The 17,806-nt window shown below is 35.4% G+C and overlaps 1 protein-coding gene and 1 long non-coding RNA gene across 2 annotated transcripts in view; both read left to right on the top strand.

The window, feature by feature from the left end:
* Window positions 1-4,574, top strand: part of LOC139125690 (uncharacterized) — a 6,472-nt gene extending 1,898 nt beyond the window's left edge. The window contains exons 2-3 of the long non-coding RNA XR_011550336.1: window positions 480-663; window positions 4,458-4,574. This is a non-coding gene — a long non-coding RNA (uncharacterized lncRNA). The remainder of the gene's footprint in view (window positions 1-479; window positions 664-4,457) is intronic.
* A 245-nt stretch (window positions 4,575-4,819) lies between these two features.
* LOC139125681 (tyrosine-protein kinase receptor Tie-1-like) lies at window positions 4,820-7,316 on the top strand. The gene is made up of 4 exons (XM_070691783.1): window positions 4,820-4,912; window positions 5,260-5,356; window positions 5,653-5,752; window positions 6,587-7,316. Exons 1-4 carry the CDS (start codon window positions 4,822-4,824, stop codon window positions 6,629-6,631), a joined length of 333 nt encoding a protein of 110 aa, XP_070547884.1. The 5' UTR covers window positions 4,820-4,821; the 3' UTR covers window positions 6,632-7,316.
* The last annotated feature ends 10,490 nt before the right edge of the window (window positions 7,317-17,806 follow it).

Below are 17,806 nucleotides of genomic sequence, written 5' to 3'. Positions count from 1 at the left end.
TCACCCCTTTCCTATGTAGAAATCTCCTATGGTGGTGAAAGGGTGACATTACATCACATTACCCAGTGTAAGACTTGATTGAGTAGCCTGCATATGTAAAGGCAAATAAGTGAATTTTCAGTCCTGATCGAAATGCATGCGAAAACAATTTATTTACTTTTTATTTGCAAGTTATAAACCTTTAATCACATTTATAATTGGACCTGTTTTGATTTTTATTCTTTACAATTTTGCTAAATAAGTGTATTGATAACCTGAAGTCTGAATTTTTTTTGTCGATAATATACAGAATAACAATTATAACAATTTGTAAAACGATACCACCACTGTCCTTTGAATATTAGGTTTTACCCACAAATGCGGAAAACATACAATTAGTAAACAAAGCATTGGTTCATTAACACTAAATATGATGGCTTGTAACAGCCTAATTACTCACTGAAGCGTTTGATATACTGTAGTTCTTTGTTTCCTTGTAGAACCATTTTACATCATATCAGAATTTAGGAAGGAGGCAATCTGCGAGACTTTTTGCGAAGTAACAGAAGCTGCAGCGAGGAGCCTACGCCAATACAGCAGTGACGTCAAAACCTAACAAATGCCGATCTAATGACATTTGCATACCAAGTGTCTTCTGGAATGGAATTTCTTTCATCCAATGGGGTAATAGATTTGTAGGAAAAACAATTGTTCATTTTCACCCAAATAATTAAAACCAATGATAGATTTTTATTGATTTTTTATAATTTCACACAAAGGATGAGTTTTGTTTAAGTGCTCTCCCATTAAAAGGCAGAAAGTTACTGGGAATTTTTATTTATAACCATCATAGCAAAGATAGACATACAGGACTCCAAAAATATATTTGTCAATTTTTTATAACCACACTGTAAAAATAGCGGACGCTAGACGCGTCTTTACGCGTTCAAAATGTACGCGTCGGTGTTCAAATTTGAACGGCTAGTGTTCATATTGTTAACACTAGTGTTCATTTTATTAACAATGGTGTTCTAAACCTGAACACGTAGTGTTAACAACCATCTCCTTCAAGTGTTCAAAAACTCAGCATCACAGAAATTTTACAATACTGTGAAACAATTAACAATCTTTTGCTTTTTTTACTTTACAATAGCTATATTAAATTTACTACTGCCTCGCTGTCCGGCAAACATACACGGATTTTGGTGTAACGAATTTCCCACTAAGTGAAAAATATTTCCGGTCTACAATTGCTGAAAGCATGTTTTTTCTAAAAAGAAAGTATACAAAATAATTTTACACGTTTATTACGTGTTGAAATTTTGAAATTTGAAAAGAAAATCAGAAAACCACCATGAACGTTTTAATTTTAACATCGGCGTGCAAGAGGCGTTCTATTTCTAAACACTTGGTGTTCAAGTTTGGTGCTTTTCCTATCCCATGATGCATCAAAACGGAAGTTGCGACATTTTTTCTTGTAAGCGCACCGTGAAGTCGTGATCGTGCGGAAGCAAGACCAGAAAGGGTAAGTTTTCTCTCTAAAATAGTAAAAGGTATTAGATTTTGAAGCATCTGTATTAATATCCTTCGAAATTAATCGTATTGTACTTTGAAATAGCTTAACTACGTGAAGAAACCTTTTTTCTTTCAGTGGCTGGTATACCAACAACAAGCTGTGAATACGCAGTGGTACTTTGGCCATGGCCTATCGATCGATCTCACTCGGGTCAAGGGTCATCGCAACACAACTGTAGCCATAACCCTTGACCTGAGCGCGATCGATACGCCTTGCATAGTACCGCTGCGTAATCACAGCTAACACATGTCTTTTAGTAGAGACAATCGCATGTAAACAATTAATTAAACATTGTAGAGTATACAATGTATTGTTTCAGCATAGGGGAGTTTGGCTTTTTTATTATAATCAGTTGATGAAAAGAAGAAGCCAATATTGTGTAACAGTATTGAAAAGAGGCACTGTATATGAAAGTCTCCCCTTTTCCTTAACCTAATCAGCCCCTTGTCTTTCATTTAAAGTCTCATCTCGCCATATTACCTATTGTTTCATTATTTTCAGGATGTAAAACGTTGGATTTAACTGAAAATCGAAGAGTTGTTACAGAAGCTGGTGGTACAGATAATGAAGAAGATGAGTGTACAGGTAGCTGTCTGGAAACAAGCTTGAGAACCTCAGTTCATCTCTAATGTAGATTTAAACTTCCGAGGGTCAGTAACTGAATTTTGATAAGTTTCTGTATTTTTTTCTGAATTAATCTAAGAATTGGTAGCATGCTATGATCAACTAAATGTTGCCGGAGAATAAGCTTTCAAAGACGTGTAGTCTCCCTTATCAGATGCAAGGGTGGAGTGAAAAATAAGAGCTGAAAGCGACGGAAAATTCAGAGTAAAAATGTCCACTCTGACAGAATTACTGAATTTTCTGAAATTTTCACTCTGAATTTCCTGTTACTTTCTGCTTCAATTTTTCATTCCCCCTTGCATCTGATAAAGGAGACTTCAAGTCATTGGAAGCTTATGCCCTTTAACATTTAGTTGATCATAGCATGCTACCAAACCTAAGAGAATTTTGTATTGTAGCTCAACACGTCTCTTGTTCTTAGCAACTGGTTTTTAGCTTTGCCGTCAGCTAAATAGGTGGATGTGTAGCATTGCCCTAAAATTTGTACATCCCAGGGTTTTTCTTCAAAACAGCCTGTACGAATCCTTTAATATTTGGATTACAGGTCCCCAGGGATTACCCTAATCACATATGTGCAAATTATGATGAACTATGCAAATTTATATTTTTGAGGCTAATTTTGCTATTTTTGGCAAAAAATTTTCTTCTCTTTTACTGACGTCTTCAATCTTTGGAAAACATGTCCCTAAGAATGACCCTGGTCAAATTTGTGCTAGTTGTGATGAAATATTCAATTTTTATATTTGATGACAATTTTCGTCATTTTTGGTCAAAAAATCTTTAAAAATCTTCTTCAAAACTACTAATTGAACACCTTTGATATTTAGGACATAGATCTCTACTGATAGCCTTTTTCAGATTTTTCAAATTATGCAGAAATTTTGAACTTTGTATTTTTAAGACATTAAAGACATTTCAGGCATTTTTAAGATATAAGGGATTACCAGAATGTGATATATATGATGAAATCTACATTTTTTTTATTTTAAGGGCGATTTTACCATTTTTGGTAAAAATATTTGTATAAAAATTAATAGCAGGGTACACAAGAATTTGAAAGGTCTTACGAATATGTTTTTAATTTCTGAGAAGTAGATTTTTGAAATGTCACCGATTTATTTCATTGTTTATTTAAAGATATTACAAACAAACAGACCTTTTGTTTATGAAGGACTTTGTTGGACAAGGTAATAGGTTTTACCCTGTTCCCCACTTTCTGCATGTTGTGCCTTACTGTGACACTTTGACAAGTTGACATGTTGTGTTCACTTTAGTATGGACCACTACATACCATGTGCACTAGAGAAGCCTTGACTAACTTTTTTTTCTTCAAAATTTACAATTGTTTATACAAGATGAAATGTCTTTGAGAAATCATCTTACAACAATGACGTATGCATTCCATACATATAAGTGTTTTCAACACAATAAGTAAGCCAAATTTTGAGCTTTTTCAGATGATTTTTGTACATTTTAAACAAGTATGAACCTTAAAACGTAATCCAAAATATTTAAGTAAAACCTGTTTTGTCATTACTTTGTTCATATTTTTTAAAACAATCTACAGTGTTCATGGGGATTTTTATTGCTTATGTTTTTGATAGAAGGGTGTTAACACCGTTGGTATGTTCCTCTGACAAACGTTACATACAAATTGGCAATGTTTACTTGCCCATTTTACAGTAAATTATTGTATTTTACTCTAGAAATGCTTTGTGTATTTTAAGAATAAAATAATTTTACTGAATATCAGTGGTCTGTAATGTTATTTCAAGGCTTGAACACCCCCTGAACGCCCAAAATTAAAGGTGTTCAACAAGCGCGCATCATGTGTTCTAGCCTTTAACACACTTATCGTTGAACGGCGTCCATGCGTTCAAAAAGTGTTACAGCCCTTTGAACGCGTAAATGCGTTCAATTTTTTGAACACATTTCATGTGCAACGTGTGTTCAGATATGGAACACCATGTGTTCAATATAATGTCTGATGAACACGTAGCGTTCACAATCTGCACACGTGTGTTAAAAAATGAACGTTGGTTGAACACGTAGTGTTAAATTTCTGAACGTCTAGACGCGTTCAAAAAGTGTTACAAAAAGGCGTTTAATTGGTGTTCTATCCTTGAACACTTTACAGTGCAGACATCTGTACACACTGCATTATTTTCAGTAGGGTTGTATCTCATAAAAATAACGATAATTTTACTCCTTTTTTGTTTCTTGTTTGCTCAATGCACGTCACCGTGTACTCATTAAATATTGAATATTTCATCCACAGTGCGTACACATGGACATAGCTGCCAGAAAAATTCTACTCGACAAGCAAAATGTTTGCAAAATTTCCAACTTCAGGTTCGCTCGGGAGGTGGTGGATAAATCTCAAAATGAATGCAAGACGAAGGTGAGACTAAGTGTGTACAGATATAAGAAACATTCGAAACGCATAATTTGTGATGCAAACGACTGCCCTTTTCAGGCGCATGCACTTAGTGCACTGTACTCGTTTGAATAGATCCTTTTCGGAATGTTTTTCTGAAGTTGCTATATCGAAGATTTAAAAACGTTCAGTTTATTGCTTCATCTCTTTCTAAATTTGGCAATAAATGACTGTTTGTTTTAATTTAAAATTGCCAGTTCCTTGGATGGCATTGGAGTCTATACGTGATGGTATATTTATGACAAAAAGTAATGTGTGGTCGTTTGGAGTCGTCTTGTGGGAAATTGTCACAATGGGCAAGTCAAATTTATTGTGTGTTCGCCAAATACATAATGCTTTGTAGTGTATCAACACTGTTCTAAGGTGGTTTTCATCTGTTTGCGCGCTCAACTGTTGAGTTGGTATCGAAGCAAGGGTCGTTTGTGTTCCCTTACTGAACTCTATGGATGATGCAAATTCATCGCTATTATGGCAACAGCTGTCAATAAAAATTCTATATGTATTTTATCATCTCTAAGAACTATCAAGTTTTTAATGCAAATGTCATGTAACTCTCAGCGTTATCATTATCTATTTATCTAAATATACTTGCATGTCAAATGTTTCATCTAAAGCAAAGATGTCTTATGCTCCTACTATACAGGCAACAGACCTTATCCGGGCATGTCAGAACAGGAAGTGACGTCATCACTGCAAGCAGGTTATCGAATGCCAAAACCTTCTTACTGTGAACAAGAGCTGTAAGATATGCGTTCCGTTGTCACTATACCCTTTACTGGGCAGTCAAAGATGTCGTTATTTACGACAAATTTTGAACGGTTTCACTATGTGTAGGCAACCGAGTCACAGGCATTCATTCGAATTTCCTTGTTATCTAGATGATATCAAATAACTTATAATAATGTTTTTATAGATGAAATCCCTAATCCTGAAATTCGTTTTTGTAACACCATTGTAAAACCCACTTGACATGTATATAAATACAATTTTCCCAACCCTTCGTTGAATAATAAAAGTGATATTTACCCGTTCAAAGGTATTCGATAATTTTGAGCTGTTGGGACGAAGACATGGAGAAAAGGCCAACCTTCGCGAAACTGTCGGCCATTCTACAGAAACTAACCAACGATGAGAAGGTAAGATGAAAACATTTAACGAGAGATGAAACGAACAGAATGTATATGAATTCAAATTAAAAGGACACAATAGATTCATGATAGGACAGAACAAAACACCAGGTATATTGCATCAGGAAAATAGCATTTCAGATATATACTGTAACCGGTATCTATTTGTGTTTGCGCTGAACATTACCGACACAGTTTTTTAAAAGCCGCTTCTCCTCATTAAAGATTACAAGGGAATTTCAACATGCTACATATTTTTGAAAAGCACGGAATCTAAAGTTTAGTATGGTAGGAATATTTACTTGAAGAATGATAGGGGAATATATTCGGGTATTTTTTTCTGATAAAAAATAATTTAAGTCAAAACTCGATAATATTTTCTAGAATTTAATATTTTACTTTAAAACAAGAGTGTATGTAGAAAAATACCTTTGAAAGACTGACATTCAAACAAGTGATTAAATGTAAGAACTTTATTGCCAACCGAAACAGTCGTTTTTTTTTAAATAATATTAAAGAAAATTTCAGAAAATTTGACCCAGCCAGAGTTGAGTTAAAGTCTTCAGAAATCTTGATATTAGGAGGAAAGAGAAAAAATGAAATCGGGTGGTCTGCATGAATTTGCATAGATTTACACTTCTTTCTCACCCAACTCACGACTGCTTGAAAGCCAAAAGGGGAACCTAACCAATTGTTTATGTGTCTTGTTTCCAATTTCAAGCATCTTTCAAATATTAATTTTCAAATATTTCCAGTTTCAAACATCTTTCAAATATGAAAAGCAAGTGCAATTCTTACACATGATTCTCATATAATGTTTCTGTCCTTCTTCTATGTATATAGGCCTATATCGAAATAACGGACGTAGACTTGGTTGACGACAATTAACAAGACATCAATTACTGAGGGAGTGTAAAGCAGCATTGTTTGGAATACGACACTTCCATTGTTACGGGAATGACAAATTAAACATTATTTTGCGGACAATGGAAATTTGCACCATCTTTAGAACATACACGAATACCTATTATAATCAAGCGGTGAAATCTCTGTTTTCATTATATGTTCGCTATCTAATATCAGTATTTGTCATTGTTTGTTGAAAATATCAATTATAAATCTTTTAAACACTAACATGCAATTCGTTTTGATGTAATTTCTTATAAAAAATGAAGACATATTTCAATAAGCGGAATCATATTTAGATGTTACAACAATGGGACAACGTCAATACCATATTTCAAAAAAAAAAAAAAAAACAATCATGACACGTCTATTCTGTGTATTCGACTTCCGGTTTGAAATCGGAAAATGTTGACTAAATGTTATTTTAAATGCAAAGAATGTTTATTTTTAATGTTGATAAGAAATCAAATTTCATGAAGTCTTTTTGTCCTATCAACATTTACGTCATGTTATCGGTATATTTAGCAATCTACTGGGTATGTTATTTCAATTAAGCTCTGCTGAGACGATTTTTTATTTTAATGAATAGTAATATTCAGGAAGAAACACTGACAGCTCAAATGAAACTGTTATCATCTTCATAGATCAACAGCTACTACATTTTTAACCTGTAATAAGATCGTGATTAAAACAAAGAATTTAATCGATTGTCGCGTAATGAAAATGTTTTCACATGTTCTCTTTTCCGTCATTTGTTACGATTAGTACCTCTCAAGTTATATTGTATTGCATTCAAATAATACATATGGTTGCTATGAATAATGACACATGTTTGTTTAAACACACTGTCTTCAAAAGCAACGGCTTTTGGTGAACTGATGTCTGTAGCTTTTAATAGCAGCATGAGTACCAATTTAACTAGTCAGATTGTTCACCTGAGATGCAAAACAGGCATTACCAAATGAAGGTTTAGTTATATCTAGGGTATATATCATGATTTACAATAAAAAATTACCATGGCGTAATATATGTTTTTGCGCTTAAGCACCATGGTTCATAAAAGAGGCATTATTTGGTCTGTTGATTCTATGAGAACAGCAAATTAAAATATGTGAATCCGACCTCGTATGTATACATATAAACGTTACCATTCTTAACCAAGTGGACTGAAGCCAAAATTTAACAGCTTTTCGTAATAGACACCTGTGACTTCGTCTTAAGTGCTGTTGTACCCGTATATTACAAAAAGGGGAGTGGATCACCAGACATGCATCGTAATGCTTTTTTCTGGAAACTTTAGGCCCCTATAGCGGGCGCTACAGCCCACATAAGGGCTAGGTTATAGGTAATGTATATACTATATAAATGTTCCAGCATATTTACGACTGTATTGTACAACACAGACCTTATGATCTTAATGATTGTTTAAATTAAATGATGAAATATAAAAAAACATCACTCTATCAATTAAATATAATATTACCCACGATTGAAATCGTCTTTCATTCCGCGAGGCTTTCATTATGTTCTTTGCCAACAATTACTGATTTTTTAGCTTCTGTCAGGGTATTTCCCATTTCATCATGGCTAGCATACGAGATTCATGTATGGTCTTGTTCTGTAGTATATTCAACGCAATGCGATAATCACGCATTTATAATAGAGAGATGTGGCAACTGCGTAAGCCATGTAAAATAATATCATAAACACTAGGTGAAATGCCTACATTCTACGGCGCGCCAAATGTTTCAAAAATATTTATCGTCATAGAGTAAAAATAAACTGTCAAATTTTCTTTCTAAAAAGTCTTAAACGTGTATGAATAATAAAGAAAAAAGTTCTTTCGTCCATATCATCGCATTTTATTAATGTACCTTTTCATAAAAATAGCATTCATTTGAAAATACGTGTCATTAAATATTTGAATGTGTCTGTACAGATAAAGATGACGTGCAACCGTCTTTCTTGATTGAAATAAAAAAATTCGATGGAATTACTGAAGAAAATAAACGAGAAAAGTATTATTGCAAAAAAGGGCAGAATGTTATGTAATGCTTATTGTAAAATATTCTTTCAACTGTAATGAGAAGATAAACTTTTCAAAATTTGGAAATACCACGCTCCCATACTTATTGACGTACACATACACGTGTATTTGATATAAAGGTGCAATGAATGCTGATTATAAGGGAAAAAAAGAAAAACAATCAAGCACACACACACACAAAAAATATTGAAATGATTAAAAACAAAACCACAAATAGTACTACCAAAAAACAAAACGAACCACCGTCAGTTCTGACTAAAACAGAAAGAGAATACAATTGAAAAGTCGACCGAGATCGCGCCGGCGTTGAGGCTGTAAAGAAACCAAAACGAGGTCAGCTTGGGAAAAAACCAAAGCGAGGTTACAAAAAAAACGAGGTTACCAAAAAAAAAAAAAAAAAAAAAAAAAAACAAAACAAAAAAAAAAAAAAAAAACTCAGTAGAAAAAAAGAGGCCCGTTCGAGAAAAGAAAACAGAGTGGGATATCCCGCAGAAAAAGCACAATATGAAAATTGAATAATTGTCAACGTCATGATTGTTACAGTTTAATGCTAGAGGGTTATGGATCATCACACTCGGATGTTGGACAAGATATTTGGGGTATTTCAACGATAACTCTCAGCTTCTAGTCTTCAATATCATCTCATGGACGTCCAAGTTACCGACACGTCCCATTCGATATTAAACAGTTACCAGTTTTGGTTAAAAGTGGACAAAACACCCGTGGTGGTTCGTCGGCTGCCAGCGGTCCCCTCGCTCCAATGTCCACTCGAGGTGGTAAGCCAGCGGCCGGCGGTCCCGTCGCTAGTAGGCCTACACGCCGGCAACCAGCGATCCCCTCGCTGTAAAGTGTAGGGCCGCCTCTCCCAAACCATAGACAGTCTGTGCCCAAACCCCAACAAAACGATGGCTTGCCGCTAGACCACGGTTACGTGTGGTTCGATACACAGCGGCCGCCGTGTGGGTATGCATAGTAAAATTGCATACCACCATGGATGTTTACATCCATGATACCACGCAGCGCAGCGCTCTAGTTCTGCATGGCAGGGCCGGTAACACACAGCCCTGCCATGCAGAGCTAGCAGCGGCCGCTATGTATCGAACCACACACGTATCCCGTGGGTTTAGCCTCTGAACGGAGTGTGGCAAAGGCAAAAATACTCGGGCTGAAACACTCCGTTTAAATTCGAGGCAACGTTTAGTTTTCACTAGTAGGGCCTACATGTAGAACGCGAACTCGCCCGACTCGACAAACACTGATCAAGCAGCCGCTATTTCTCTGTATACTGTAGCTCTGGGGTAGTGTAGGCTGTGGTTACCGGCGTTATACGGTCAGGCCGTATAACGCACGGTAACTCACAGCCCTGCCGACACCCAGAGCTATGTATAGGCTACTGCACAAATATCGTAGCTCCATATATTGGACTGTGTGGATATAAAGATTTCTGCAATGGGGATCGACATGTCGTGTATGTGCCGGTCTAGCCCTGCGAGTATAGTGAGAGTGTCTGGCGTTGCGAAGGCCGGACACTCTCGCCATACTCGTAGTCGTAAGGCTTTTACAGTTGCGTCGCTCGTCTTGTCGAACACGGAAAACGATGGACGTTCTCTCAACACGCGGCAGATTTCTTCAAAACTATTCATTTTATCATGATTTGGATGATCTTTGAGGATAGACGAGGAATTACCAAACAACGAGGTGGTTTATTATCATGGTATTTGAACCCGATGTATCGAACCACACGAATAAAACTGTGTAGAATCATGTAGGCCAAAAGGCGATGACAGTGCGGCTCGGTGGAAGGCCTGCAGTGGGCTCCCTGCCATACCGCGTTCGCAATGTTGCTATGAAGGGTCATGGGTTGTACGTCTTGCTCGTGATCTGACCTGTGGACTGCCTGAAATTGGCTCAGTTAACTTGACTCTCTGGAACTATTCACTCAGTCTGTTAACTTGGACGTTTTTAGGTGATATTGCCCACTTCATTTCATCAAGTATGGTTTCAAGTAGAGCAGGGCCCAGCCAAACAGAGCTAGGTTTCAAGATGTCACGTTATCACTGAAATGCTCAATTAATATTTCGTCAAACATTGGAGTATGTGGGTGATCGCATTCCCAGCTGTTGGGGGGGGGGGATTCATTGATCGAAGTAAACGTGAACCATGAGTTTTTTGAATAAAATAATTGTAATTTCGGGCTTGTTGTTTTTTTTCTGTGGCGAGTGCTCGGGTTTTTTTGGTTTTTTTTCTTTTTTTCTTTTTTTTCTTTTTTCTTTTTGCTGTGGCGAGTCCTTTGTTTTTTCTTTCCACAGGCCCACGCGTTTTTTTGTATCTCTGTTCATGGCATTTTTTTATTTTTTTCGTTTTTTTATTTTATTTTATTGTAGATGAGATCCACTTTTGTTTAGAGCCATCACTGCCGAATTTTTTCACCGATTTTCTCTCTTTACTGTCAAAGCGGCTGGTGATTCATATTATATTTTTGATTATCTATAGTACGTTTATTATGAGACGTAGTGCTTTTTAATTTTCTTAAGTACATAAATAATTTTATGTATGCATGGCTTTTTTGTCTGATTCTTTTATAATTATTTTCTGTATGTGGTTCACGTTTTTTTTGTACTATTTTTTCCGAGTGGTAGTAGTGATTTTTAGTGATTTTCTTGTGAATTTTGTGGACGTACCACTGTATAACATATTTTTCCTTTTTTTGTAAAATCAGCACTAATTGCACCTTTTACGCGAACTATTATACGTGTATGTATGTCGATAAGTATGGATGTATGACTTTTTCAAATCGTTGAAAATTGTTTATTTCCTAATTACGCTTAAAAGATTTTTTTCTCAAGTTAAAATGAAGTATTAAATGACATTTCTGTCTTTTGTCTTTTAATTATACTTTTCTTACTTATTTCATTCCTAATGAGACCGAATTTTTATTTCAATTGAGAAAGACGGTTTATTTTTGCACTGAATCGATAAATATTTTTGAAACATTTGGCGCGCCGTACTAGGTCTATATAGTGTTAAGATGTAATTGACCTGGTAAACTTGTGTAGCACTGTTTGTTTGGTTGGCTGGTTGTTTTTTTGGCAACCATTGAGGATTAAATCATCCTAACATCGACATCAAGTATTATATTTCAGTCCAAGATTGCATTAATATTACAAATATTAACTAAAAATACTTCGGTAGTTTTCTTTCTCTGAGCCGTGGTGTGTCGAAACTGTTAATGTTTAACTAGTTTCCTTACCATATAAACGTATGCTGACTGGTACAAATATCCCCCAAGTTTTTACCATTGATCCAATGTTGGTATTAATGGCCTTTCATATATCACAAGGAAATAACAAACAATACCGCAACTGTAGCAAACTTTCCCTTTAAATTTCAACATAACGGTTCAAGGTATTCACCTCCTATGATTAGGGTTGATTTTGAATCCGATTTCGATGAAAGCTCTGTTAGTATATTTCCTCTATGGAGACGTGAACCAAACATCATATGACAGTGTAAACATATACATCTATGTTTTATGATATCCCTTTTTCTATGTCTTAACTAAGCGCCCATTTTTTGTTCACTTGCAAGGGTCACTAGTGCATTGAGAGAGTAGTGAGTAACAATATCGTCAGTGACCTAATAAAAGTTCTCATCGACGGGACGTCACTGGGAAAACTGAAAATATTTTTGGATGGACGTACCTAAGGGATGGTAACCATTTCAGAATAGAAAAAAAATACTAGACTTTAATGAGACAAAAAGGGTTAGAAAAAACATCTTGTCAATCTGTGATATGGTCATGTTGATTGAATGGTACATCACAAACTTTAAGTCCAACCACTGATTTGAGGAAAAGGGAAACATAGTATATAAGTAACATGATGTATTCAATGAATAAATGGATAACGATAAGAATTTATATGCTATCAATTCAATATTACAAGTAGACATCTTATAGAGATGGAGTGCTTTAACTTACGGATTTGTACAGGCACGCTATGTTAATATTAACACTGCGCCTTGCGCGTTTGCGAATACGTTCTTTCGTTTTTTTACAAACAATACATTATTGAGTAACTTTACAGTCCATCGCATCTATGCCCTCCTTCCGTGTTCAATCTGACAACATTTTGACAAGAAAGGACATTCCAAAACAGCCAGGTAAGTCAACAAATTCCTTCGAAACACGGTCACTGCACTTAATTAGTTCATATCATTTGAAGCGTTTACGACATCGTCGATAGCTGACCTTTCACGTTTGCCTACACTGCCACAACTTCCTCGCCTCTACCATGACGTTGTAGTCCAACGCTGTATGTGACCATTCTACCTGACTTACGACTGCAGTCTGGTCTAAAGGGTCACCGCAGCATTTGTCCTTGTTTACCACGCCTCTGTGCCTTCTGAACAAATTAAAACCGTACCTGCAATAGTGCTCTTTACTGTTACAGATTTGTTGTTAAATATTGCTCTGCGCGTTCGACATGCGACACTGTTGCTTGACATGATGGCAAATTTTGTCAATGTTGCACACCTTGCTGTTTTGCAGTAACAATTTTGAGTCGTGAATATGTCTTTATGTATTCATAAGTAAAGAAGCAGTCCCCAACTATGTTGGCCTTTCGTCATTCTTGCATGCATAATTTGAAAATGCGGACAAATGTCTATTTGTGCATATTAATGAGAGAACAATGACGTCAGTTATGATCAGCTCTATCTTAAAGGATATAACGTATAGAAGTAGACATCCTTTACCATTAGTATTCGGGCATGCACAACCCAGGCACCTACTTATCTCAAATATAAACGGTCAAGTTTTCTCTGTGTTCATATATGCGTGCGTGTGCACTTACATAATTACAAAAGTGATTTAAAAAATAAGAGAAATTACAATAATGTGAAAAGTTGACAAAATACATTCGAATTAACAATATATAATATTGTACACATTAAAAAACCTTGAATGAAAAGACACACAAAACAAATTACACTGACTCATATGTTACGCTGAATGGTTTGTTTAAAAAGAGAAAAGACGTTCGATATTTTGGCAGCTAAAATAACTTACAGAGACTGCTCATGGGTGGACGCCCTCAGCGGCACATTTTAGGTCTTGCTTGTTTGTGTATCATCTTCTTGCGGCCTTTGACATTTCTTTCAACGATAATCAATTGGCCACCCCCGCTGTCATGACTACTTTCTAACAACTGTGTCATGCAACCGTTGTACTATGAAAAATAGCACAGCTTATTTTTTTCAGAGACTTTTCCGCGTTCCATCGTAAATTGACTGAGGTCATCGTGTCGAAATTAAAGGCAGCACAGACTATGATTATGGGTGCCAAACTTTGTAAACTTTAATTCTGCATTAAATTGAAGACTGTGGATGACCAAACTCTTGATATTATTTTCCTGAAATTATCAATAGAGCTTCAGTAAACCAAAATTTACTTGGTCACTATCTGGCCTATACCTTAAAAATTCATTAATCAATAAAACCACTGGCACATTTTGGACGCAGAGTATATTTTCTTAGTCTAAGCATATGAAAACTGCGAGCCGGAGACTAATTTATTATATTTCAAAAGAGAATGCATTACGTGTCAACAAATTGGTTTTTTTTAAGTTCTTGTATTCAACTCTTATCATTGCACAGGGAAAGACTGTTTTTAGCATTCTGAATCTAGATATCAAGAATCAAGATTGACATTTTTTGAGAAATGACTTAAAATTACTTTGAATTATGAGCTCAAGTATTAAGCACAGGGTACATTTGGTAATACTGATTAAATCCTTGGTCTCTTTTGAGTCAGCTCTACTTGTAGGCAGTGTGGTGCTCATTACAACTAGCTCCAGCCAATCAGAAGGCTATATTCGTGCGAAGCATATTATGATGACACAAAATAAAATACAATTAGCCAAATTGAACCGATAACAGAAACTATTCATCAGAAATGTCCAAGAGGAGGATACTAGGACATGACAACAGAAACCATTGAATTTTAATTAGATATTATATCAGAAATGTCCAAGAGGAGGATACTAGGACATGACAACAGAAACCATTGAATTTTAATTAGATATTATATTTCAAACTTTAAGTCCCTATATTCTCAATGAAAGGTGTAGAGTCAATACAACTGAACACATTATCTTTTTATACACTGTATATTTTATGCTGACATCAACCCTGCCGTAGCAGGTAACCAGGAAAGAATAACAATATTTTGAGGATTGCGACATGTCTTCAAGCTTGAGGACGTCATGAGGAAATGGTTAGCTTGTTTCTATTTTTGGCCGCGACATGGATGTTAGCCTACTACACACTAAGCCAGCATCTCAGTGAAAAGACTTCATGACCCTTCCATTGTAAACGTTCACCCTATACAACTAGGCATTGAAATGTATGACCTACGCTGACCTTATGTTCTACGAGCTCCTTATCTTGTTTGCTTCCTGTAGTTCCAAATTGAGATCTTTGGCAGTAATTTATCGACCGTCTGCAGAGAGTTGGGACTAATTCTGTTTTGAAATCTACCTCTGTCGTGGAAAACCTGACGTTGAATTGGCTATCACGTCATCTATGCTGACGACTAAAGATTTCGTTTCCACTATTCCTTATAGTTAACCAAGATCTCCAATCGCCATAATTTGATAGCTGAACTTAAAACCGGACCTGAAATGTATATGTTATAAGCAGTTACTACATTTTTTGCTTTTATACTTTTCTAAGGAAGTAAGATATTACCCAGCAACGAGAGTTGAAACCAGCATGGCCTCTGAGAGTGTTCATTGGACTGTTTGTGACCTCACCCTGTTGAATTGTTGCGCTCCATATGTGATGTATAATACTTACGAGTATTTCTTCTTGATTTGTTCCTAAAAGTGTCAGAGTGTGGACGTAAGAGATCTCCTAATGTAAATAAAAAGGAGACAGTCAATACTGAAGTAATATACTCAAAAATACCACGGTAAAAACATTTATAATGCAATAGAATGTTATACATTTTAGATTCATCGATTATTCCAATGTTATTTTCCAGCATCACTAGGAGATCTGCTGGTCCTGTTATTTCTACTCACCCCTTCTAATGTTATCCTAAACAGAAAGATCTGGTGTACGACGTACGTTATTTATCATGTTATATCAGTTAACTTAATAATAAATTCATACAGACTCTATAGCCGGAAAATGTATATACAAGATCGAACGTTGTAATATCGTCAAGCCTGTACACTGCCTAATTTACTACTATATAATAACAGCTAAACATATAAACAAATGTTCAACCATCACTTTGAGAGGAAGAATTACATGTTTATAATAATTGGTGTCGACGCACATGCAATCAAAAATATTCTAATGGTTCAATTTGATGTTGTCTCGACACTTAGATATACACTTAAGTGAGTATGGTATGGTGTTGTTTTGTTTAAAGCATACGATGACGATAACAACATTCTAATTTGAGTTTCAAAGTACAAGTTACGTTTAGTTTGTATTCTCAATAAACGATATCAAGTCGCTGAACTGAAGGCATATAATTCACTGCGTATTTTAAACAAACATCGATGCTGCTGTACAGAATTAAAAACACACATTAAGGCACTAGGCGTGTTTCCCGGTAATTTGAACACGTCATAAGGAAGCCTTTCATTTTTTTTGTTTGGCTGCTTGCTTGTTTCTTTTTGGGGGATTAGTGCAGCTACACACTAGCCAGCATGTCATTGAAAAACCCTTACATTTCGACGGTTCACCACAAACAAGTAGGCATCGAAATGTATGACCCATTCTGACCTCTTGTTTTATACATATTCTTTACTGTGATCGTTTTTTGTCGTTCCACAATGCGATCCTTGGCGATAATATAGCAGCCGTCTTCACTAACTCCGAGTTGACACAAAATATATTTTAAAACCTAGCCTGACGTTTTCACTGGACTTGCAAACGTAAACAAGAGTCAGCCCACGGCTGTCATGTCATCAGTGCTGACTTCAAAGATTTGTTTCTCCCATTCCTTTGTTTTCTAGTTGACACCAGTTACATTCGCCATTCTTATTACAGCTATAATAAAGACAGTTCCAACAAAAACTTTAAGATGGAGAATGATATGTTTATCATAATTGGTGTTGACACAAATGTAGTCAGAAACATCCAGTGGTTCAATTTGAAATAATTTTAAACCTACTCTATGTACATGTGTGAATATGGTCTGGCATTGTTTCTTTTAATTTAGTAACTCGTTTTAGATATAACATTGTCAGGCCTAGAAAAAATCATTTGGCAATTTCCTCTAATTTGGATAAACGGGTTTAAACACAAAAATATACTAAATGGGAGGCCTTAAAACTAATGGTAACGTCGCTATAATAAATTAATGAGAGCATAATTTATAAAAAAAAGCAAAAACAAAGAGTATTGGGAAGTAAAGTATTAACAACAAGTGGTTGCCCTGTGCACAGAAATGAATGTAATTTACAACCCAGAAGAAAATGATCTAAACCTTTTAACTTAATATCAAGCACATAAGGAGTTGTTTGCATATAAAATATTTTTCATAAGTAAACACATGAAGAATTGGAAATTTTAACATAAGAGATTACAGAAAAAAATAAAAATAGACATGATTTAAAACTTTAATTGCAGAACAGCTGTGAACAAAATTCACCAATCAAAAAATAGAAGTGTAAGAGACATCCAATCAGGCATTTGCCCTACAAAGCTTGCTATTACAGTAACTTTAAGTCCTTAATACACAACGATAACAACGATTAAATATCAGCCTAGTTTGACAGTTCTAAAACATCAGGTATATCATTAGCAAGTGTCGGATCGGTCACTGTTATTAGTTTGCTGGACATAAAAATTGGTTACCAGACCTGAAATATTAATTATGTATGTAGAGGTACAAACACAGGAATTTCGAATAATGTCAATATAATTAATAATATAATCAACACAATAAACTGTTAAAGAATAATTATATCAAGTTGTTAATATGCTAGTTGGAATATATACACAGTATTAGGTATATGATTACTTGTACTAATATAAATTATTAGTTTGATGTACATAGGGAAGATGTTTGTTATTTACGTCCATAATTTCAA

This window comes from Ptychodera flava, chromosome 3 (genome assembly GCF_041260155.1).
Source record: "Ptychodera flava strain L36383 chromosome 3, AS_Pfla_20210202, whole genome shotgun sequence".
NCBI classification, from domain to species: Eukaryota; Metazoa; Hemichordata; class Enteropneusta; family Ptychoderidae; genus Ptychodera; species Ptychodera flava.
This window is presented reverse-complemented; position numbering and strand designations above follow the sequence as displayed.

What these genes read in the sequence shown, in the direction of transcription:
- LOC139125681 (XM_070691783.1), top strand. Translation starts at nt 4,822, where the DNA reads ATGGCATTGGAGTCTATACGTGATGGTATATTTATGACAAAAAGTAAT. An exon ending in TCTTACTGTGAACAAGAGCT is followed by an intron (nt 5,357 to 5,652) that starts GTAAGATATGCG and finishes ACCCGTTCAAAG; the next exon opens with GTATTCGATAATTTTGAGCT. An exon ending in AACTAACCAACGATGAGAAG is followed by an intron (nt 5,753 to 6,586) that starts GTAAGATGAAAA and finishes CTATGTATATAG; the next exon opens with GCCTATATCGAAATAACGGA.